At 38.2% G+C, this 25773-nt stretch overlaps 1 protein-coding gene and 1 long non-coding RNA gene across 5 annotated transcripts in view; one reads left to right on the forward strand and one right to left on the reverse strand.

The window, feature by feature from the left end:
* Positions 1-25773, reverse strand: part of CDKAL1 (CDKAL1 threonylcarbamoyladenosine tRNA methylthiotransferase) — a 615432-nt gene that overhangs the window by 492074 nt on the left and 97585 nt on the right. For all 4 annotated transcript variants that reach the window (XM_019734279.2, XM_019734280.2, XM_074335173.1 and 1 more), the window contains exon 5: positions 12765-12849. In XM_019734279.2, coding sequence (XP_019589838.2) covers positions 12765-12849 — 85 coding nt within the window. The remainder of the gene's footprint in view (positions 1-12764; positions 12850-25773) is intronic.
* Positions 1-25773, forward strand: part of LOC141572138 (uncharacterized) — a 97610-nt gene that overhangs the window by 13286 nt on the left and 58551 nt on the right. The gene's annotated exons all lie outside the window — the stretch shown is intronic.

A 25773-nucleotide genomic window follows, 5' to 3' on the forward strand; every position in this document is an offset into this window, starting at 1 on the left:
TCTCTCTCTCTCTCTCTCTCGCTCTCCCTCTCTCTCTCCCCATTGGAACATAAATATGTCTGGGGAGTTCATGACAAAGGTTCAGTAGTGTGTCTCTGCAGAGACACAAAATCACAGTTACAGAATGTTCAAGCACATTCTAGAATGAGAATTTGATATCCTTAACTTTCCTCGAATAATATCCACTGATGCCAACCTATAAAAATCTACAGCCAAGTTTTATAGGACTCTTCTCATTGGTTAGATTTTTGCTGGTTACATCTAATTCTTTATTTTTTTCAAGTTAAATGTAAAACGAAATTTCCATCCTTGTGAAAAGAAGCATTGTCCTCAGCTGAAACAAACTTTTTAGAATTATATAAAATACTGTTTTCTAACATCTAATTATGGAAGGAACTTGTCTCACCCCGTCTTGCAATTTAAGACCTTCCATAATTGTCTATTTTAAACTCTCCTTTTGTTTTTTGTCTAAATTCTTTTAAAATTTCTAGTTTCTAAACCAAGTTTACAATTGTTTTATGACAAAATATATCAGAAACAGTAAGATACATACTTCCCTTATAGATTCCATTTCAAATATGATCATTGCACATCTTAAGAGTGGAAAGTAAGCATGTGAAAATCCCTATCACAGTAAGTCCTCACTTATCGTCTTGGATAGGTCCTTGGAATCCACGAATTTAAGCCAAATGATACGTAACAATTTTACCCCAGGCTAATTGATAGAAACAAGAGTGAAATCCCTACCAAATATTTCTGGTCATCACCAAACTTCTAAACAAAGACCCAAACAGTTCTAATACTAAACACGGAAGTAAATGTGAGCTCTACATACATCAAAGAAAGATTAACAAAAACAAGTCAGATAAGGATTTTCTACCCCAGATTCCAGTTCCTGGTCCAGGGCGGCCAGAACCTATCCTGGCAGCTCAGGGGCAAGGCAGGGCCCACCCTGGACAGGACGCCCTTCCATCACAGAGCCACTCACATACACTCACCTCACTCAGATACACCAGTTCACCTCACATGCACAAATTTGGGATATGGAAGGAAAACCCAGGCAGACATGGGGAGAACTCAAACTCGACACAGACAGTGGCCCCAGCCAGAAAGCAATTATTTTTCTTCTCATCAACATCATAAAAAATATTACTCAAGTACCTTCTGTATTCTTTTTTATCATTTTTATTATTTGTGTGTGCAAAATATAAGCCATAAGCTTCTCCTGTGTATTTTGTTATTATGCACTTCATCAGAGACAGCTCAGGGTAACCAAAAACAAAGAAAGCTCTCAAATGTCAACTATGCTGTTTCTTAAACATTCTGAATAAACAGGAGAAAGAAGGGTCATTTGTTCACAAGTATGTTGAGGACCTCATCTAATACACTGGTTCTGAGAGAGCAGAAAGATCAATAAAATAAGTATCTTGCCCCAAAGATTACAACTTGCAGCAGAGACATCTTTAGCCCCCAGTGAACATTCTCCCTTTCTTCCGTATTAATACAACTCCAATTCAGTTGGAAGCAACAACGTGCCCTGTCTAAAACAAATGAAAATACACTAGATTTCCTAGTGTCCCTTACAAACAGAGGTAGTTGTGTGACATGGTTCCAGCCAATGAGATATAAACACAGGGTTTTGAGTGAGACTTCCTGCTTTAAAGATGGGATAAGCTCTATTGGCCTGTCCCCATTGGTACGTCCTCTTTTTTTGGAAAGTACATATGATGGCTGGACAGTAGCAACCATTTTATACCATAATGGAAAGATGAATAAAACTGCAGCGAGTTAGCCCTCAGATCCCTGAAATGGTAAATCAAAACTAGCAACTTCCTAACTATGTACTTTGCATTATATAAAGAAAAATAAATTCCCTATCTTACTTGAGCCTCCACTTTTTGGGTTTTCTCTGACCTTAATTTCTAAGTAATGCAATCTAATAGGAAACAGAGATGGGGAAAGTTCTATGAAAAGCTACAAAAGAAGTTCTGATGGAGGTCGGGGATGGAAGGGATGGGGAGAACCTACAGAGAAAGCAAACAGATGAGTCAGTTACTTCATTTGTTCAACTATCATTGTCAACCACTGTACCAGGTACTGGGATACAGATAAAAGACATGGCGGCTGTGCCTAAGGAATTCTGAAAGTACCGACAGAGACGATCAAAATGCAGTGTTATTTACATGGGGCAGCCACACACAGCCATGCAGGATTGTGTCCATAAGGATTAGCACCTTTTTCAAATTCCCACAAAGGTACCATCCAGGCATCAATGCCTGTACTCAGAGGCCTCAGCCCTTAAACTATAAAAACAGTAATGGAAGTAAACACACGATACTTTGAGTAGGATTTGCATCCACAGATAAGACCACTAGCTAAAACTACAGGTCCGTTTTACCTGTGGATTTTATTTATCCTTCCATGCCACCCATCCCAATTTTGTATGATTCATAGACAACCAAGCCTTAGTGTAATCTCAAATTGAAGTAACTTTTTAAATATGGCCCAGAGGGCACCGCAAGCTAAGAGCCACCATAAGTATGGAAACAGTTAATATTTTAGTATCATGTCCTATGTTAAGTTTAAAGGTCATGCATTTTTTTCCTTCATTTGTTATCAGTTATTAAGCAACACTACTGACTAAAAATTAAGAAGCATTATGTTTTTCACACTCACCGCACAGAGCAAGGGGAGAAAAAACACAAGCGTCTTTTTTTCTCTGTTGTATAAACACACACACTAAGAATAAGTAGAATGTCTTTCAAAACAAAACAATAGGAAATCACTCTTGGCTGGAAGCACAGGCTTAGATCATGTTGATTTCTTCTTTAATCCTGCTAAAGCAAGTTTCTGCATGCTTTCTGGGGCCTCCACCTACAGAGTTGTTAGGACAACAGCCAACACATATATTTAATTACGTAAGTATTCAATGCTATCAGCCAGCTGTTGCCAGTACATAATACACTGACCTCTTTCACTTACTCTCTTGCTTAAAATGGCAAAAACAAAGCAACCGTTGATGTAACAGTAATCATGAAATATGCAAAATACTATTCTCCAAAAAGATTTCAGATAACTACAAAACACAGTTTTGCATTTTAAAATGGCTTACTACCATCTGAACTGCTTTTTCTGTTCCTGATTTGCAAATTAAGAAATCTTTCAACTACAAATTTATCTATTCTTTCTTTTTTTTTTCTTAAAGTCAACCAGGAATTCAACCGTAAAATATACTTTCTCCTTTATTTCCAATCAAATTTCTCACTGGGATATATCACATAATAATTTCCCTGCAGTCCCATCCATCTCCATGCTTTTCCATGGTTAGGGGACAAGCAACTAAAGCCTGTAACAGGAAACTGGTCAAAATCTGCTCTGAATGATATATAACTCTCACCCCTCACTTTAGGAATCAACACAGAGCTCTTCATTTATGTTTCCAGAAAGCATGTCACTCCAATACCGTTATTAACCCCAGACTAGCTGACGGAGAAAAAAACAATACAAACTCCTAGCAACAACAGAAAGTAGACTAAACAGAACCATGACTTCAGACTTGAATAATATGAATTCACATATGGCAGACGATAAGAAAACCTAACACATATGTAGCAACTTCACCAGAGAAACTTGGTCTTCATCAAATCAGCCTTCAATCTAATGAATAACTCAGTGTCAACTGTTTACCAGGCATTGTGCGAAAGACCAAGGATCCCTCAGTCATCAAGCAAGACTGTATCAGTGCCCACATAGACCTGACTGGTAAACTCCTCTCACGGAGATTCTTTATCAAGTTAACCTTTCTGACACTTCTACTTCTTCCCCACAACTGCCATATTGATTTCTCTCCCACTTTGGGGGTATATCTGATGTTTTTTGTTCATTCATCAAAACTGGACAATTTAATACTCAAGTGTAAGACAAGTACTATGATATTAATATATAGTTTATAATATACCTAACAAAAAATAATATATTAACAATGACTTGCTGATATACTGACAGCAGAATGATGCTAAATTTTCTTCCCCAAAAAGGGTAGGATATCGGTTCAATATAATTATACGAACATGTACTAAGTAATTACAATTGTGTGTCAAACTCAAAGCTAAACACTACCAGGTTTTTAGCTACACCTTTCCTGCCCTCTGACTCAAGGTGAGATTCTTCAATTAATCTAATGCCTAAGGTCCTGACACTGGCTCAGCTCACTCAGTTTGCCAGGAAATACAGGATCCGGCCAATCACAGCTGAGCTTCTGCCAACATGACCAAGGGACCCCTCCAAGACGGACAGAGTTCTTACACCTTTTCTACTTCCCTCTGGAAAGAAACTGTCAACCACTAGCAACAAAGAGAAGTTTCCTGCCTCATTTAGGACAACAAGGGGCAGGTTTCTTCCTCATCCATAAGCAAAACATAAAAAGCAAAAAAGCATGATTTCTAAAAAAGAGGGTCCTTTAATACAATATTTGAAAAAAAATGCTCTTTCCCCTGTGTGCAAATACAGACTGTTTCTGACAAGGAATTCACACAGACCTTGGGGGAGCATGCCTCGAACAGCTGACAAGTAGTCTTACTCTATTAACGGTATCTGTTTCCCAAGAAAAGGAAAATCATTACATGGGATAGTCAGAGGATCAAAGACTCCATAAAAAAGGATTTTCCTGAGGTCAATAACCCGACCTCAAGCTTCACAATCTAGTAGAGAGCCAAATATGTAAACAAATAATAAAATGTAATATGCAACAAGAGATGTTTGTTTGGGATAAAGACGAACACAGAACAGAGGGTGATTACCTTTGTGGACCTTGGTGTAAAAGGTGGGAGTTAGAAAGGAGATAACCTTTGATAGGAGTTCCAAAAGATGGACAGGTTGCTAGGCAGGATTACATGGGATGTGTGTGTGTGTGAGAGAGAGGGCATGTGTGCACGTGCTCATGCACATATGCATGCATTTGGGGGAAAGGGAGAGCACAGTCCAGAGAAAAGGAAAAATAAGTGCAAACACATTATGTGTTTGAAAAGTCATATATATTAGGAGAAAAGGAATATATATGATTACTCCTCTATGGAGCAGTAGCAAAAAAAAAAGAGGTCAGAGAGGTAGACAAGGAACAAAATTTTTAAAAGACCTTGTTACACGATGAAATTACATCTGTATCCTGTAGCTGAGAAGGAAGCATTACAGAGTGTGAAGGAGAGAGGAAAGCATGAACTTGAGCAGAAAAGAAGCTGAGAACGAGCTAAAAGTCTACTGCAATATTATGAGCAAGAGATAATGAGGACCATGACTAAGACATTAGCAACAGGGACAGAGAGAAAGCATTACATTCAGAAGATACGTGTCTAGTTTGTGGCAATCTGATAAAACATGAGAACACAGTGGTTCACTGCAGGTTCCAAGGCGAACGTTTTATTACCGTGTAAACAGTAAAACACTAATAACATTGAGCAAAAGGAAAGAGGAGAAAGGGTCAAGGGGAGGAAGGAAAGATATTTTAGAAGTACCCTGAGGATGTGGAAAGAAGGGGGGAGAAACAGGGAATCAAGGGAAACTCCCTCTCTAGTACATGACTATGCAACCAAACAAGATGGGCACTAGGAATGGAAACACGAGCTGGGGAAAAGGTGAGGTAGTTAAGAAGTTCTGACATGATGAAGTGTCAAAGGGTGGTCTAAATGGAGAGGTCCAGGAAGCACTGGGATACACAAGTTTGGATCTTAAAAGGAGAGATTAGGGTCAGAAACAGATTTGGAAGTAATCAGCATACAGATATTAATAGTATCCAAACAATGGGAAACAGCAGGAGGAAGTGTAAACTCATTAAAGTATAGCACTGTTTAAAGAAAAACAATCACATTAGACAATACCTAATCAATAATACATATTAAGTTAAACAAAGGGAAACTTTCTGGTAGGCAAGAATAGCTGAAACAATGAAATTATGACTGGAAAAGCACATAGTGATTCACTATACTTGCTAATGACATTTTAAGCAATAACGTAAAACTGATATTGAACTAAAGCCATTTCATACAGCTAGAAAAGCCAAAATTAAAATATCTAAGTTTAAAGAGAAATCCACAACCCACAGTATTAAAACATAAGCTTAACAAAACAATTTGTGTTACTTAACCTGTTTCTTGCAAAAGGCCAAACTGAACATTGGTGTTTTATCTTCCAATGCTAATTTTTGCTTAATTGAGAAAAGAAAAAGATAACTTGATTACTAACAAATCCAGTTAAAAATAGAACCAGTCAAGTTTTTTTTTAATTGTCTTTTAAGCTGGATAAGTAATAACTGAGAGGAAAAGCACTTCTCTGTTCTTAATAAGTCAAGCTTTTTTGAAGGAAATTCATTTTACAAATTCAAGTTGAAATAATATTCTGGTACCTCCCCCAACTTCAATTTACAATGAAGAATTCAAAGTTAAATCTACATAAAGCAAAAAAGTGTTTTCTCAATAGGAATGGCCATCCAATGATCTGTTTAATCAACAGAATGCTATATAAGGAGCTTTCCGATATAAGTTATTATACAAAGTAGGTATTCTCTGTCTCAACACACACTTTTCTTCTTTGTCCATTTCTCCTTATATTTCCAATTATTCTTTCAAGTAATTTCAAGTCAGATATCTAAACCATTCCTTCAACATTACTATTTATTTCTACAGGCAAAGGTGGTTCAAAGAACTACTGACTCTTGTCTCTCTACTATCAGTAGGGCTAAACCACAGTGCCCATTTGGGTTAATAATGCACAAGGTCAAACAGAGGTTGACAGTCTATGATCAAAGCAAGCTGGCTATTCTTTCTGTCATTTATACAGAACACACAAGATGTGTTTATTTTCCCCAGCCTCTGAATGACCTTCTTTAGGTGGCATGGAAAAGATCCCACATTTCTATAAAGCATTAACTAAGGAGTTTTCTTATTTGATACTCTCATTAAGAGCAAATTTTGTTTTTTTGAAACTTTTGATCTCTTTCAAAAACATCTTTGTTTGCTCAAGAACCCCGCAAGTAAAAGGCCATATGTCTAAATCAAATTGGTATAATGTATAAGACACGGACGGGGCAACTGGCAAATGCTCAAGAGGAAAGAGACACATCCAATAGGCTGCCATCACAAATCATGGAGCTCATTAGCAATTTTTTCAAAATTAGTAAAGGCAACAGCATTGAGACTTCAAAGTTCAAGAGGCAGCCAAAAAAAATTATTCTTAACTCCATTTTTGTTCTTTATAACTCCTACACTTTTATCAATTGGAACATCAATAATACAAACACTGTAAAACTTTAGTAATTAGATCAACTAGTAGAAAGCCAGTGTAGTACTGAACAGTACAGCCTACAGATTAATATAGACATGTTTTCATATTGGTTAACTTGACTTAATTAAGAAATTATTTAAAGATGAAATGATTTGTTATCAGGACTAGTTTATAAAAACAAAGATTTCCAAATAATTTTCAGCCAATATTCTCATTCACCAGTGTTAAATAATACTCCTTCCGATATTGTTTACACTGTGAAGCTGCAAAACTAACACTTGACCAGCACCAGGAGAAATGCCAAACAACAACAACAAAAATCCGTGGTTGTCTTGTCAGGAATTCACAAGTCATGGCTCTTAACCAAGGAGGTTGTATTAATCCCACGAAAGACAATAAATCCCTCAGAGTTATCCTTCTTTACTCCTGTTAAAACAACATGGTCTCCTGCCTAGTGGCTCAAGAGAGATAAAATGAGGTGGTAAGGAATTAAAGACACACAACTGTTCAATACCAAGAATACATTTAAAGGGAAAAACGAGCCAATGACCAGAAGTGATGACACCCAGGGATAAGTGGAAAAGTGAAGCAATCATTATTGTAGAGGGTCCCCAGACTAGAAAGAGTAGGTCCCAGCCCATACTCGTAAATCTTTCGATTTGAGCATAAGGGGTTGGGTACAACAAAACAAGGAGAGAGGAAACACCCTATTAGACTCTCCCTGAATTTAAATGTTGCCTCACTATCACGAAAAAAAAGAAAAAGTCATGCAAGAGAGGAGGCTGAAAGGATGGAGCTAGAGGATAAGAGAGGACAAGTGGGCAGCGTGCCTTAAGGTACAGTAAGTTTATGAACTAGTCGTCTTTGTTTTCCTTAGTGCGAAGATGGCGATGACAAGGGAGAAAGCATCTAAATAAAGCAAAATGCTTGACAAGAGTAGGTCATCTATCACTGAAGTCTTTTAATGTATCAATGTCACTTGATTTTGTTTTCTCAATGTTGTCATTGTGCTTTTTGCAGGGTGATATATATTCTGGAAACAATTCAAATGTTAGCTTAGGTGTTAACAAGAACTAGTCGCAACTACCAAAAGCCTTCAAAGCCATTTTGAAAAATATTTAATCACCTATAACATTGTTTTCAAATTTTCTTTCCATCAAGCAGAATATTGCATTAAAGGAACCTGTGCTTGCCTCCAGTAGGCTCTGTAGTGTTGCAATGACAAACTTTTCTTACACGGTTTCCTTACTTAATCAATCAAACCCAGCAACATTATTCTGATCCACATTCACAACAGTTTATATATATGAAAAACAAAAACCACTGACACAAGTTATATTTGAGGCTTTAAACTTTTAGAAACTGTCTAGAAATAGTGCCATTAATTAGACTGTAAGACTGATAATCACAGAAACTAAATTCTCTGGGATCTGTACTTAGGGGGCATCAGTAGCACAAAAAACACTTTTATGTCATATTTTCCTTTCCCTTAGGGAAAAAAATCGATAATCTAAGAACACAACAGACTTCTCGTAAAATAAAAAGCATTCTTTGAAAATGAGCAGCATCTGATAAACCTCTTCTCTGCTCATTGTTTACTTCTTCCTTCTCTTGCTCCCAAACATGACCCTAACTCCCCTGTTCCATCCCACATCTCCACCACCCTCCGCTGCCTCCCACCATGCTCCTTCTATAATTTCTACATTGAGGATGCCATCACGTTCAACTATCACTTCTATGCAAACAATATAAAATCTGTATCACAAAGGTTTGTCTCTTTGATATCTGCCTCAATTCTACAACTGCTTATCTGCCATCTTTATCTGGGAAACATAGCAATAAAATGGTTAAACATACAAATTCTAGTCAGACTGCCTAGGTTAAAATCCCACCTCCACGATTTATGAACTGAACAGACTTGGAAAACTTCATCTGTCAAACAGATGATGCTTCATGTGTCCACTAGAAATGAAACCGACAGTTTGATAGACTGCAAGGATTAAGCTAGATAACATCCAAGTGGTGTAAGGCACTTTGAACAGTGCCTGCAACAGAGAAGACAACTGATAAGGATCAAATATTAGGCATTATTTTATTACAATATTTAGCTGTGACTTCAAATACAGCAAATTCAAAACTAAAACATGTGTTCTCTCTAACTGAACTCCCTTTCTGGAATTTCCTATTTCATTATTGTCAGAGATCTTGGAGTCATATTCAACAATGTTAAAAGTGTAGATGAGGGATCAACTATATGGTGATGGAAGGAGAACTGACTCTGGGTGGTGAACACACAATGTGATACACAGATGATGTATTACAGAATTGCACACCTGAAATCTATGTAACTTTACTAACCACTGTTACCCCACTAAACTTTAATTTTAAATTTAAATTTTTTTTAATTTTTTAATTGAAAAAAAAAAATCTTCCTTCTCAAATCAAGTCCTTCCTTCCAACTCTGCATGCCACCACCTGAGATGAGGCCATCAGTACCTGGACTACTGCAACTCTGTTCTAAATGGACTCCTGATCTGTACCTTCAAGTATCTAGACTTAATACAAATCTGTACTCATTATGACTGTGCAGAATAAGTACCACAATAAAGAACTAGATCAATAAAACTAAATAGAGCCCAGAGACAGACTTAGACACTCAAGCATCAACATATGACAGTGGGTAATACATATATCAAAAGAAATGATCAATTTTTTAAAAACAGAAATAAAACAATAAACTATATTGGAAAAATGTGCTGTCTACTTGGAATAAAAAACACAATTTTTTTTGAAATGTAAAATAAATTAGGAGCCTTCCCTGGTACCGTACAAAAAAAGAAGAAAAAAAACTCGAGATGGATTATAAATCTAAATGTAAGAAGTAAAAACTGTAATGCTTTTAGAAGAAAATATTAGAGAATTGTAGTCACACAACAGCCTAGCCGTTTGTCGCCCCCCCCCCCCCCACCCCGCACCTTTCCTTAAGGAAAGAAGAGTCTGTGGGACTGTGCTTCTCTGGGACTGAGCTTGTTACACCTTGTGTCTCTCTGTTTGGTCTTCAAAAGAAGGGTTTGCAGTCAATGACGAGTAAGATTCCCCCCGGGGGGAACAACTCAAGCCAGACGGAACCCCATAGAGACCCCCAATGAGCTGCCTTATGAGATCTGGGAAAGAGCCTTGCCTCCACTTCCCCCATGCTTGAGAAAAGCTGCTGCTGCCTCTTGCTGCTCCCTCTCACCTAATTGTGAGAGAGATCTTTAGAACGATAAGATCAAGCTCTTTCTGCTCAGCTCATGGAATTGTTTCACCACCAGAGACTTAGCCCCCCCAGGGAGGTGCATACCGCACCTTAGTCATCATAGGACTATATGCTTTGGCTGTTTAGGGACAAATAATTTCAGTTTGAGGTAATTTTCTGACGTAGTGCATGAGTTTCACAGACTCTGTGTCTAAAACAATGCTGCTTCCTTGTATGTGATACATAAAAGCCATCAGTCAGTCAGATTCGGGGCTCCAGTCTTTCGAGGCTGCAAGACCCTTCTTGGCCCTCTGAGATTTAACCGCATTGAGTCTCTGCTTCTTTCTTAAAGCTTAACCCAAAGCCACCTCTTCTCGCCTCCCCACAGCCTGTGTTGCGCTGGACACGACAGAGAATATCTTAATCACTTCAGGGTAAGGAAAGATTTCTTAAGCAATTAAGAGCACAGACCCAAAGGGAAAGACTGATAAATTTTAAACCAGAATTTATCTTCATCCTAAGATACCACTAAACAAAGTGAAAAGATAAGATACAACTGATATTTGCAACATGTGTAACAAGTAAGGATTAGTATCTAGAATACATACAATGTATTCCCATAAATAAATAATTAAAAGACAAGAAATCCAACAGAAAAATATGTTTTTTTAAAAGCCATTTCACAAAAAAAGGAAAATTCAAATGGCCAACAAACATAAAAAGATGCTCGACATCATTAATCATGGGAATGCTAATTAAAACCACTGAGAAACCGTCTCCACCACCAGATTGGCAAAATTTAGACATATCAGGTATCAGCAAGAATTGAAACTACACGAATCCACTACTGGTGGAAGTGAACACTGACTGGTACATGCATTTAGGGAAAGGGATTGGCTTTACCTACTAGTCTGAATATGCACACATCTGTGACTCAATAATTCAACTCCTAGGTATATATCCTAAAATAACTCTTGCACATGTGCACCAGAAAACATGTTCAAAATATTCATAGCAGCAGTGTTCATGCAAGCAAAACATTGGGAAAAACTCACAACTCTACCAATAACAAAATGGATAAACTGTGGCAAACTCATGCATCAAGTGGCCAGAGTTACTTTACATACTGCGACATGGATAAATCTAAAAGCATAATGCTGAGGAAAAGAAGCAAATCTCAGAACACAAACAATGTAAGTCCAATAAATAAAATCCAAAACATGCCAAACTAAACAGTACATTGTTTACAGATGAACTTAACAAATGATAAACTTACTTACTAATAAAAGTAAGGGGTGCTCACTTCGGCAGCACATATACTAATAAAAGGAAGGGAAAGACTCCCAGAAGTTAGGATAAAAATTACTGTTTTTAAGGGTATGACTGGAAGAGGGACACATGAGGATTCTAAGGTCTTGATGATGTCCTATTTCTTGGGTGGTGGACATATAGGTGTTAAGTTTATTATTATTTAAACTGTATAGTTTTCATAAATCTTACCTATGTATATTTCATAATAAAACCAATTTGGGGGGAGGGGAATGAGTTTGAGGGTAATGTTAGAAAATGAAGAATCTGAGGACTGGCTGGGAAGGCAAGAAAAATAGGACAGTAGTTAAAGGGGTACATGGGTACATGGGGCTGATTAGACCAGAGCATGTTTAAATACCAGTGAAAAGGCATCAATGGGATAGGAGAAAGTGAAACCACAGGAGAATGAGTAAATAATTTATAGAATGAAGTTTCTAAGATGGTGGGTGGGCTAAGATTCAGAGCACATGGAAAAAAAAAGATACTTCACTTTAACTTGAGAGGACAAAGCAAAAACCAAGGACATAAACACGCGCATCTCCCTCAACAAACTGTATTTCCCTTGAGAGCAAGGCATTATTATAATAGCATCTAGAACAGTGCTAAGGGCAGGAGGGAGAGAAGAGGTAAGGACTGCTTTAGGTAGTTTCAAAAAGTGTAGACTGGATTCCCTGAGAAAAGTACACTGTTAATACTTAACAAATAATTTAAGCCACCTATTAGATAACCTCACAAATACTCAAGCCACCAATTAGAAAAGTCTACATTAAAGTTTCATTGTCAGATAAATTCAAAATGATAGAATCTGAAAAGTGCATCTCATACCTTCTTGATACATACTGAGTACGTATTTATATTATCAATCTTTTAAAAGCTAATTTCCTGAAATTAACTCTTACCTCACAAATAAAAAATAAGAAAAAAATCAACTTCTACTTACTTAATGGAGTTTCTAAAGTGGTCTTCCGCAGGGTTTTTTACAGTACAACTATTCAGGAGCCATAAATCTGCATCGGATGCATTTTCTATTAAAAAGATGAATACGAAAAAGAAAAGTAAGTATCACATTTAATCATCAAAAATATCCAAGGGGCACTGGGACTAGTGGGGGAGAGCAGACAGAGGTAGCAGAGAGTCAAGTAAACAAGCAATTACAATACGGTAGATAATTGCTATATTGAAATATTCATGAGAAATAAATGTTAAAATGTATAACCTGTACTATTATCTTTTCATTTAAAATATAGAGGATCAGCATTTGCTTCCTATATTTTCAATACCTGAGAATATTTAATAACTTCCAAAAACTAAAGTGAAACTGGCCTAATCTTAACGTCTGAATATGAAATTAATTGCCTCTTTTGGGGCTGCATGTGAATATTTTTCAAGCACATGTATTACCGTACACTGAATATTCTTCAGTTTGAAAAATTATTAAAAATATAATTTCTCTTCCTTGAAAAAATTAAAGGTTTACCTCAAAGTGAGGCTTTTATTCCTCTCAACAATTTGATTAAATATTGTTATATACCATAATAAACTCACGTGCAATGCAATAACTCAACCAAACCCATCATGTTTATTGAAATGAACTTATGAATGCCTGAAGTGCTTCATGCTATTCCCATTTACCTTGCTGCCTAAAAGGACGTACACGTTAAAACAGGATTACCACAAGGAAAGGAAAATCACAATTGAAAACTGCAGCACCTGCAATGGTATTTCAACAAGAACAGATGCTAAGGTCAAAAGACATGAACCACTAAAAGGACATACGGACGTCTGTGTGTACAACCTCTGCCTGAGAGTGTAGCTTCAAGTGAGAGTACTACATGAGAGAGACGGTGAGCACATCAGAGCTGGAGTAACTTGGCAAAATCGTTTTTCCCCAACATTTTATTACAAAAATGGTAAAATATTTTTATAAACAGGCAAGACCCAAAAATTATTGAAATATTAAAAAGGCAAGGGAAGCTCCTTATCACTATGCATCAGCGGAATACTACGATGCCTCCTAACTTGTCTCACTCCTCCCATGAACACTCTCCCATATGCGTGCCACCCAACAGCCAGAGTGGCCTTTTATAAAACAAATTCAGTTATGTCACTTCCCTGCTCAAACTCAGAAATGCTGAGTATTCATCTACCTCTTCCAGTTCTCTCCAAACTATTCCCCACAATGCCCCCAAAGATATTCCTCTAATGTCAATCTGAGCATAGTACTCTTGAACTCTTCCAAAGATTTAACATTGGTATTCAAGGCCTATACAGATCGAGCCACCCCCTCAACTTCAATGTTCATTTCTCCCTCCAGCCACACTAAACCACCTGGAATTCCTAAAGCTTGTGCTATTTCATCTTCCTAAAATACATTTATTTTCTTCAGGGAATGACAACTCATAAACCCTTCACCTGCCTCTCCACCTGGCTAACTCCTACTCATCCCTTAGTTTCAGCTGGGGGTTTGTTAGATGCCTCCTCTCCACACTCCCATCGACTGTGCGTAGACTACTCTGGCACTTCACAATTCTATATTAAAAGAATTCATTTTTCCATCTGTCTTTATGACTATTTAAGAAATCCTGAAGAAAACATCTGAATGTGCAGGGCCTGACCCAGTCAGGGGCACAGAACAGACACTCAAACAGCCACGGAACACTAAACAACATGCAAGTAGGCACAACAAGGAAGACGACAGAGAGAGAAGGTGTGAGGCCACGTGCATATGGCACTCTACCAACCTCCTAAAGCTCGGAAGGCCCTACTAATATTCTGAAATAAGCTTCAAGAAAGTCACCAATTTATTTAACAAATATTGAAGGCTGAGACATTACCTTATTCACAGCTATATCCCCAGCACTTATTACAGTGTTTCGTACGTACATGGTGGATACTCATTAAATATTTACTGAACAAATGTTGACTTTCGAAAGATGAAGTACAACTATGAGCAATGTATTATACAGATGAGAAAAAGTCATGGATGTCTGTTAGCTAATGATAAAAAAAATAGAGAGAGGCTGTGGATTTATTTGAAACAAACAAAAACCAAAGACAGAACTATCTGTGCCAGATGCCCGCTTGGTATCCCGGCACATTCTTCTATTCAGTCACCTTAAAGCCATCAGACAACTCTTACCATATTTCAACAAAATCCCTCTCAAAGAGAATTTCAGCAATAAATAAGGCAAATCGTCCCACTTTGCCTGGAATTTTGTCAATGTTGGAATGTACTGACTTTCAAACTAAAGTGAATACTATGCTGGCAACCCAGTAGTGGCAATCAACAGGAAACCTGTGAATACACCAAAATGCCCACAAAATTACCTAATTTTTTAGTAACCACCTCGCAAAAGAGAATGCCTCTTCTCCAGTTAACACAGGTTCTTATCCAATATTTCTGAACTCAGTTTTGTGTTAATGCATTTTATTCAGTATTGTCAAAAGATTGCTCTACTTGCAAGCATAAATCAGTCACTCAACAACCAAAACACAGAGGATTTACTACATGCCAGGCTCCATTCTACATAATTGGGATATGGCTATGACAAGAGTTTCTACCCTCAAGAAGTTTCCAGTCTTAAGGCGGAAGTCTGATAAAAACAAAAAACAGGTAAACAAGCAAGATAACTTCAGGTACCCGTCAATGATATTAAGACAATAAAAGAGGAAAATGGACAAAGAATAATTAGGGGGTTTGCTGACCAAAATCAGTCTCCCTTAAAAGTTCAAATCCAAATTGGGACTTAAATAATGGGAAGGAATCTGCAAAGATCAGAAGAAAGAGCTTTTTTGGAGGTAAAATCAAGAGAACTTGCTGAAAGATTAAATGAGTCATGCAAGAAGTAATCAAGTAGGATTCCTAAGCACATGGGAAGGATTGTGGCCTGAGCATCAGGTGTTTGTGGTGCCATTTACTGAGATGGGGAGGGTTTGGAAAGAATCAGATTTGGAGACTAGAGAACCAATAAGGGATGTTTTGTTTTGTTTTGTTTTGGCCACGCTATATATATTTGAGATCCCTATTAAATATCCAACAAGAAATACTGATCAGCCATTTGTATATGAAACCTAAGCTCAGGGGAGTCTTTCAGGCTGGGGACACAAATGGGAGAATCAAAACCCTATAGAAGATATCTGAATTTATAGGGATGGATGAGTTCATCTAAGGAGAGGATATGGGGGTGGGGAGAGAGAGAAAAGTAGAAGACAACACTGGATCATTCAAAGGTCTGGTCGAGAAGTTGAGATGAGAAGGACACTGAAAAGGAAAAGCCAATAAATCAAGAGGATAAAAACTAGGAAACATGCTATAATAGAAATGCAGAGAAGAAAGCATTTGAAATAGGAGTAATCAGTTATGTTAAACACTAAGAGTTCAAGAAAGAGCTATGTTGGCTGGCCTGGTGGCTCAGGTGGTTGGAGCTCCGTGCTCCTAACTCTGAAGGCTGCCGGTTCGATTCCCACATGGGCCAGTAGGCTCCCAACCACAAGTTGCCGGTTCAACTCCTCAAGTCCCGCAAGGGATGGTGGGCTGCGCCCCCTGCAACTAGCAATGACAACTGGACCTGGAGCTGAACGGCACCCTCCACAACTAAGATTGAAAGGACAACAACTTGACTTTGAAAAAGTCCTGGAAGTACACACTGTTCCCCAATAAAGTCCTGTTCCTCTTCTCCAATAAAATCTTAAAAAAAAAAAAAGAAAGAAAGATATACATATACATGTTAGTACTGTTTTAAAAAATAATAATATGACCTTCCAAACTTTTTCATTTTCCTTTCTCAATTCTGAGTATTTGCTTACTCTGTGCCAACCCAATCACCAAGCAAAAGCCCTTTCTTACTAAGTAAAACAGAAAACAAACTCACTACAAAAGGGGAGGAGAAAAATAAATCGGGTATGGCTATTTGCCAATAAAGAATGCTGATCTATGTGTTTTGCCCCCTTATGAACACATTACCAGGGTTCTAATGCTAAGATGCCATCAACTATGAGAAACACTACCTACTTTGCAACAGCTCTTCAAGAGGAATGCAGCATTACATTCATGTTCTTACCAATTTTAAGATACATCCTAACTTCAAATATTAACATGGGAGGCAGGGTGGGGTGAAATGCATTTGAAACAGGTGAAAAGAGTCAGCTTAGCATGTCTACCTTAGAGTGGCGCCATCTAGAAAAATCAAGAAATACCAGAAGACCTACCTTTCCAGAACTTGATCACCCAAAATAAAACATGTGTTTGAATTTACTACCACTAATAGGTGATTTGGTTATTGGATTAAATATCTGAGAAGGTGAATTAAGGCCTTCTGGTCTCGCCTTAATCTGAGCATTCATGTCAGGTTCTCCAGTGCCTGGGAGGGAGGATCGGTATTAAAGAAGGGCCCTCAGAGGAAAGAAGGGACTAGGTAGGTAGACGGACAAGTAAGGACCAAGGAAGACAAAGGCAGGAAGAAGGCACCAACCACCCTTGGGGATGCAGACCTGGAGAGGACCCAAAAAAGAATTCTACCTACTTTGAGATTTAGCCCACAGTGCTGTTAATTCATGGGCATATTAGCCACATATTGCCAATGCCTGAGCTGGGTGGGCTATCAGGACTGGTTTGGAAGCCTACGAAATTGAGGCTAGCCAGATGGAATCTAGACCTCAAGATTTGATTCTTTAGTCTTTCATGATCACACCATAGTGCTGCAACAAATAGCACTGTACATATATCATCTTGTATTTTTTCCCAGATTATCTTTAGAATCAAGTCCAAAAAAGTGGGATTGTTGGGTCAAAGAATAAATTCATACGTAATTTCATTGCATACTGTCCAATTCTCCTCTATCAGGGGTGTCTCACTTTGTACTCCCATGAGCAATGCATGAGGTTGCCTCTCTGTCCCCGGCATCGCCCACAGAGTGTGCTATCCAACCTGTGTATGGTTGTCAATTTGGTGGGAAACAGAATGCCAGGTGAGGTTTTAATGTGCATTTCTCTTAATAGGAATGAGCTGAGCATCTTTTCATATGTTTAAGGATCATTTGCAGGGTTTTTTTCAGTTTTCCATCTGTTCATATCTTCTGCCCACTTTTCTATAAGGCTAATCATTTCCATCTCAAATTTTAATTTACTAACACATAAAGATACTATATACAGAGAAGATATTAATTATTTGTCTATGATAGAAGTTATAGTATTTTTTCCCAGTTTGTCATTTTACTCTTTTATAATTTCTTCATACCTTTTGTATTTTAAATATCAAATTTATCAACCTCTTATTGCTTCTGGATTTTGAGTCATAATTAGAAAGTTTCCTTTGCTCCCAGATTGCTCCCAGGAATTCACCCATGTCTTACACATACCGTTTCATACTTAGATCTTTGCTCTATTTGGAATTTATCCTGAAACACACTGATCTTACTGAATTTTTAAAACACAAAATGAAATTGGAAAATATTAAGTAAGATACTACCTAACGCTAGCAAAGGAATGGGGAAACTGCCAACCTCTCCCTCAGCTGATAGCAGTGTACACTGATGAAATTAGAATGCAATGTAAGAACAGCTATCAATTTTATGTGCTTCAGAATTTCTCCTACACGTGGTTGTAGGATACTTGCATCACAAACATGCATATTTATATATATACACACAATATATGCACACACACGTACATACACACATATATAGACACATACATTTTTTAATTCTTACTGAAGATTTACAGACATAACAAAAGACCTAGAAAGCTTATACATCCATTAGAAGGAGATTGGTTAAATAAATTATGAGACTGCAGCTAAAAACACCATTTAGCTGTTTAAAAAGCAAGATAAATCCGCAAGTGCTGATTTATAATAATCTCAGTTATATTCTCAGGTGAAAAGAGCAAGGTGCAGAAAAGTAAGTCTTATATTTCATTTGTGTTTTAAAACGGAAAAGAGAAAAAGAGAAATTCTGTTCTAAACAAAGAAAATGTCTAGAAGCATATATATGAAATTATCTGAGGTGCTTGTCCTTGAAGTGAGAGGAAGGTTCAGTCGTCCTCCAATATAGTATTTGTGTACGTTTTTTTTCTTTTTTAAGATTTTATTGGGGAAGGGGAACAGGACTTTACTGGGGAACAGTGTGTACTTCCAGGACTTTTTGTTTTCCAAGTCAAGTTGTTATCCTTTCAATCTTAGTTGCGGAGGGTGCTGTTCAGCTTCAAGTTGTTGTCCCTTCAGTCTGAGTTGTGGCGGGGGCAGCTCAGCTCCAGGTGCAGTTGCCGTTGCAATTTGCAGGGGGTGCAGCCCACCATCCCTTGCGGGAGTCGAACCAGCAACCTCGTGGTTGAGAGGACGCGCTCCAACCAACTGAGCCATCCGGAGGCTCAGCAGCAGCTCAGCAGCAGCTCAGCGGCAGCTCAGCTCAAGGTGCTATGTTCAATCTTAGTTGCAGGGGGCGGAGCCCACCATCCCTTATAGGATTCCAGGAGTTGAACCAGCAACCTTGTGCTTGACAGCCCACTGGCCCATGTGGGAATCGAACCAGCAGCCTTCAGAGTTAGGAGCATGGAGCTCTAACCACCTGAGCCACCGGGCCGGCTTCTTGTGTACCTTTTATATTCGTCTTTTCTTCTTTTAAATTGCATGGACATTACTTTTATAATTTTATAAAGTTTAAACCTGAGAAAGGGAACATTAATATTTAATTTATATTCTCCTGTATTCTTTGAATTTTTAAAAGCATATGTTGCCTTTTTCATTTAAGAAAACTAATCAAGCCTTTGTAATTTTTTTTAAGTTTCCTTTTCCATAGAGCTTAGAGAGTCAGTCAACAGTGTTCTTTCATTTTAAGGTGAGAACATAAACTATTTTCCTGCTGTGATCCATCAAGAAAACAGTGGCCTGATATACATTTTCCAGGGGACTTTTCTCCCCACTGCTAAAAGCCTTTTTGTACTCAATGAACCAAGAAAATGATGGTCATTGACACATCACCCACTTTGAATGTGAGGATAGAAAAACAAACTAATATTTGTTTTAATCAAAACACATTTACTTTCCAAACTATTTCTTCATATATATAAAACATGTTACTTTTAAATCTAAAGTAATAAAAATCTGATTAGCAATGATAATAGCTAACATTACTGAATACATAGCATGTGCTCAGCAATGAGCCAAGCATGTCAAATTTGGATTTGTTTGTTTGTTTTCATTTAATCCTCCCAATTTGTTACTCCAGTTTTACAGAGGGGGAATCTCTAAGCCTTAGAAAAGTAACTTGCCTAAAATCACACAGTAAAAGTGTAGGCCAAGATCAGAAATCCAGACAAACTGACTCCAGGGACTGTAAATTTAAGGAAATTAGAATGCCTCACTAGTGGCTCTTTGCATCTTGATCAAAAATAATGCAGAGAATATCTAAAAACAAAATACAGAAGTATTACATGGCCTTGAGTTTGCCTTATGATATTTCTAAAAAGACTAATGATCGGGCTTCAAAAGGAGCTGTTTGGCTCTTTCCAAAATTTCCAAGATCTTGAACATGTCAGTTCTTGGCCTTCAGCATCAGTGAGAGACGTGCAAGTAAAGGGAGAATGCATGAGTGCTGGATCATTGCTCCAAAGCACAGGCTGACTCTGCCAACAACTGACCTTCCCTTCCCCCTGCAGTCTTCTGCATAATCATGGCATCATACAAGAGATGGGCATGGTTCATATCAACACTACTCAGTAGAACAAAACATTTATCTTACACAACTGTTCCATTTGAAAGTCAACTAGAGGAGCAGCATATGCGTAAAACAGTAAATCGAAAGATTTAGGTAAGGCAATTAAGCACACCGATATAAATAAAAATTCACTAAGAACAAAGAGGGGGGAAAAAGTTTGTTTTTGACCCAACAGCTTGTTTTGGGAGGGCTGGGGGGTTGTTTACCACAGAACAAATGTCCATTACGTTTAATCATCCCAGGGTGTGCACCTCTGTTAATACAAATCCTTGAATGCCTACAAAAACTAGAATATGCTTCAATAAGAAAATTTACAAGCACCTTTAAGATGCATCTTGAATAATAATTTTCTTAAAACCAATAAAAGGCAAAATTAATAATAAAATTCAGGTTGATGGATTTTTTTCTTCTACATTTCACTTATTGTTCTTTAGAGGGACGGTGCAAAACACAGCATTGCCTAACCATGTTTTCAAAACCTTTTTACAAAAGCAATGGAAGCGATCCATGAGAAAGTACTCTCCCTTTAGCCAGCTAGGGTTGGAGGGTTGGAAGGATGAGAAGAAGAAGGGGACAGAAACAGGAAGCAGTAGGAGAGGAGACAAAAGGAGAGAAGAAATAAGAGACTGACAAAGAGCACCTACAGTTCCCAGCTGGAAATACTCCAAGCAGGAATTGACCCTTGTATAGAGCATTAATTACAAACACAAGATGGACTCTAGTAATTCTGATAGTTATGTCAGTCATAAAGTGACAGTCATGCCACAGCATCACGTGAAAGGCATACCCAGTGAGGCCCTAACCACATAACTCCAGATGCAGGGTGGGGTGTAACCATTTGGATGGCTTTACTGGACTGCAGATGGGCGCATTGCACCCAGTCTCGAGCATAAAATCAGAGCTCTTTGACAGCTCATCGCTCAGGCTGCAACCGACGAGCTGACAGCCGCACGTGCACTCATCCCAGAAAGAGCGCTCGAAGCCTCGCCTTCTGACCGTCTCACCAGCCCGGCTTGACACCCAACACTACACACCCCCGCGGGGTAGGGACTCTCTCTGAACAACGGTCTCTGTCTCTCTCCTCCTTCTTTCATAAGACTGTTTTCCGTGCCTAACCCTAGTGCTTGCAAACCTGTGTGACCCTCATGTGAAACTGCTCTACCGCGACTATTGGAGGCTATCCTCTGACTGGAGCCTTGGTGAATGCCCATGGTGAACCGAGTCAGTATTACTAGATCCATAGCTTTATTTTAATAAAGTCTGACATTGTGGAAAAACACAAACATGTGTGAGACCGCTGCTTTGCTAGTCGTCCCGCCCATGACAGTCCTCCACGGTATTGTGCTGGGGACTGTCTGTGCATCTCTGAGTGACGGAGAACATACGAGCTCCTAGGGGAAGCACTTACTCTTGGAGGTTACTCACAGAACAAGTCTGTGCTTTTAAAATACAGGTATCCCCCACTTTTCGAAAGTTTGCATTACACCACTTCACATGTACAAAAGACCTACACGAAAACCTGTTTTCGCTAGGCAAAAAAATTCAAAGAGGATTTCCATTTTCACCAAAAAAAGGCAAACAGCAAAAATAGCATTCAGCATGTGTTTTGCAGCAAATGAGCCATTACAGAGACTGCGTGCACCCGAGCATCTAAAATGGCAGCGCCTTTACTGTATGTTAGTGTTACTTTAGGTGTTCTTTGGTATGATTCGGTAGGTTGCTTTTGGAGTCTCAGAAAAATCAAAAATTTTTCCATACAAATTAATGGTAACTGCTCCTTCGTTTTCTGCCATTTCGGCTTTGGAAAGATTTCACAGGAATGCTCTACTTTCAGATAGTGGAGGCAAAGTGTAATCCTGCCAGGTGCTTCGCAGAAATCAAATGAAGAAACATGGGTCAGCTTGAGTTCTGTTCACTGTGGGAAGGGAAAAGAGCATTTGTTTTTTCTCCTTTAAATGAGAATAGATGGAAAAACTCTACCAATAACTACTGGAAAGTAATTACATAGCTAAGTAGGCCTGATAATAATCAAAACCAGAGTGGCAAGACAGACCCTTCAGTGACCATGTAGAAGAGAACATTGCTGATATCCCCGTCCTTTTTCCAAATTAAACTGCTCTGTTGATCCTGACATATAATTACTTCAGAAGTCACTGTAGCTAAAGAATCCCTAATAGGATCTCCATTTCTACATTTTAAATAGGTTTATAAACTAAGAGACGATGTACACACCAAATGGACTTTAGAGGGCTCTTCCTGATCTGGTCGCCACGCCTCTCCCCTAAGCCACTGCTCACCACGCCCAACTTGTATGCTATGTTCCTGCCACACCAAGCTTTTAGGCCCTCATACATAGTAGGTAAAACTCCAAAACTGAGAAGATCAAAATCTAACCAAAAGAAAACAAAATGGGCAAAGAGTTCCCAAAAAAAAAGAAACACAGATGGCTCTTGAACATACAAAAAGATGTTCGACTCCATTCCTAATAAATGAAAATCACAGCTGCACAAGGGAAAAAAACTGCACCATTTTTCACTTCCTATGTTGTCAAAAACACACAGTGCGCTGTTGTGAACTTGAGGAAGCAGCACTCTCCAGCTTTGCTCATGGGAATGTAAAGACCACCACCTGTGGAGGCAATGTGACAACATCTACCAAACAGCAAAGGCATATCCTCTGACCAAGAAGTTCTAAGAATTTCCCCTACTGTAAACAAACTTGCAAATGTGCAAGGTCATTCATTGCAACAGCATTTGTAATAGTGAAAGGTGACTGGTTAAAGACATTTTAGTATATTCAGAATTGAGATTCCTATAAATCTGCTTACAAAACAATAAAAAGGAATGAATAACCTCTACGTCGTAACACAGATCTCCAGACATATTTTTCAGAGAAAAGAATAAGACACTAAAAAATATATACACTATGCTACCACTGGAAATCTAGAATACATAGCCACATTTGCTTTTATTTGTATACAAGACTTTGGATGTATATAAGAAACAAATAATAGCAATGGATAGAAATTGGGAGGAAGGAGTAAGAATAGAATTGATGGGAGACAAGGTAAGAGAAAGACTTTCCCTTGTATAACTAACTTATTTTTGAAACTATTCCAAATTAAGTATTTTCAAAGTAAAAAAAGCAACTGTAAAAACTATAGCGTGTCTTAAATCTTCCTGTAATCCTGTAATCTCCCCATTTCTTTACTTCCTTTCATAGTCAAACATCTCAAAAGAACTGTTTCTTTGCATCAGCTCTACATGCTGTTACCTCTCATTCAATCTTCATTTTGGTGAAGACCTTCAAACACTCACCAGTTCTAGAAACCACTTTCATCATGGGAACCGATACTAAATGCCACAGACAGTAGCACAACGCTGTTAAACACTCCTTTCTTTATAGTATCAACAGCATCCCTCCCCTATTTTCCTCTTACCTCCCTAGCCTCTTTACTTTATCCATCCCCTTCTGCACTCCCTGAATTAGTTCCTCAGGACCTAGATGTTGGTTCCCTTCTCATCTATTCACTAGATGATTGCAACCATTCCTCTCTCATGGTTCTGAATACTAATTATGCAGAGAGATGATACCAAATTTATACTTTCAGTTCGGACATCTATCTGAGCTCACTATCCAACTCACCTAATAACATCTCCACTGCAATGCACCAAAGAAATATTAAACTTGACACAAATCATTTCCAAACTGAACTCTCAAATTTTCATAAGGTTCCAATTAGGAAGACAGAAACCAGTCTAGGCATTAAAATAATGAAAAATTAATACAAAAATGTGGTTAGATGGGTGAAGAAAAAGCCAAGACACCAAATGAGGAATGGTGAAGCAATCCCAAGATGAGTAACAGCAGGAAACCATGACCAGCCTAAGGGCTAGAGAGCCCAGAAGCTGTGATCATCTGGCAGGTTCTAGAGCGATTTCTGGCGCTGCCCATCAGGAGCCAGGACGACAAAGGAGGAGCTGTCTGATAGGAAATGAAACCACAGGAATGAAACTGCCACTTCCTGAGACACGAACCAGAGCAAAAAGAGAGGGAGGAAAATACCCTACCTTCTCCCCACTCCTATCCCTCAGTCTTCCATCAGTGTCTCCTGTTGGCCAAATCTCCCCACAAAAGCCAAAAGGTAAGTAAGACTATAAAGTGCAGTTCCATGTAACACAGAAGGCAGAGAAAGTCAGGACACTGAATCTCAGAGCCAAAAGGCAAATGACTAAACCTTACCTCTTCCAGTCTTTCTCATCTCCATAAATGGCACATTTACCCAAATGGTGAAACCAGGGGTTATCTTTAATCATTCCTTTCACTTCACCATCTCCTACAACAAATCCAACATCTCCCAAAGGATTTTACCTCCGAAGTAACGTGAAAATGTCTGCTCTTTATCTCCACTGCCACCAAACGCTACATCTCACCTAGAGCACTGCAATAGTCTCCTGCTTCCGGATGGTTGCCATTAAGGCAACTGAGAAAACTGTCAAGGAAACAAAGGAAATCTACATATATGGATAATTGAAAACTAGGTGAACAAGATATATACTATTGGCAGCTATTTGAAACTATATTTTGGTAAGATAGAAAATAAGTCATTATTGAGAATTTACTACATACATATAAAAAAAGAATTGTTAAAAAATACAATTGTATCCTTTTTTTTCTAGAACTCAGCAAAATAAAATTTCTTATTGTTTCACACATATATCAAACAAACCAAAAAATAAATAAACAGCAACTTCCAAGACAAAAAAAGAAAAAAAACAAAACTTTTATCTATGACCCTCTTAGCCATCTCATAAAACCAACTACTTATAATACAGCTAAGTACATACACAAAAAGTTATGGGCGTGCTGGGAATAAGACTGTGTCGTTATTGTTGTTGCTTTTGCTTTTTTTACAAGGTGTTGTTGTTTTTTTCCTCCTTTGAGAATATAATGAACGTGGTCACACCACACGCAGAGTCAGAAGTAGGACAGTGATTGCTCCAAAGGCTGGTTTGGTCACTGGAGATCATTAAAAATGGCTGCCCCTAACAATACGTACAAAAATATAAAATGTAAATTAAAAATATAAATGTTCCTCTTTAAAGTACTTTAAAGAAAAAAGGCAAGGCCTTGGAAGGTTTGGTCCTCAACTGTTACAAATTCACACTGCAGTGTTGGTCGAGCGTGTGTCGTCTGTGGGTGGCTCTGTTCAGTGGGCAGCTGAGCTGGCCTCTGCAC

This window comes from Rhinolophus sinicus, linkage group LG06 (genome assembly GCF_036562045.2).
Source record: "Rhinolophus sinicus isolate RSC01 linkage group LG06, ASM3656204v1, whole genome shotgun sequence".
NCBI lineage: Eukaryota > Metazoa > Chordata > Mammalia > Chiroptera > Rhinolophidae > Rhinolophus > Rhinolophus sinicus.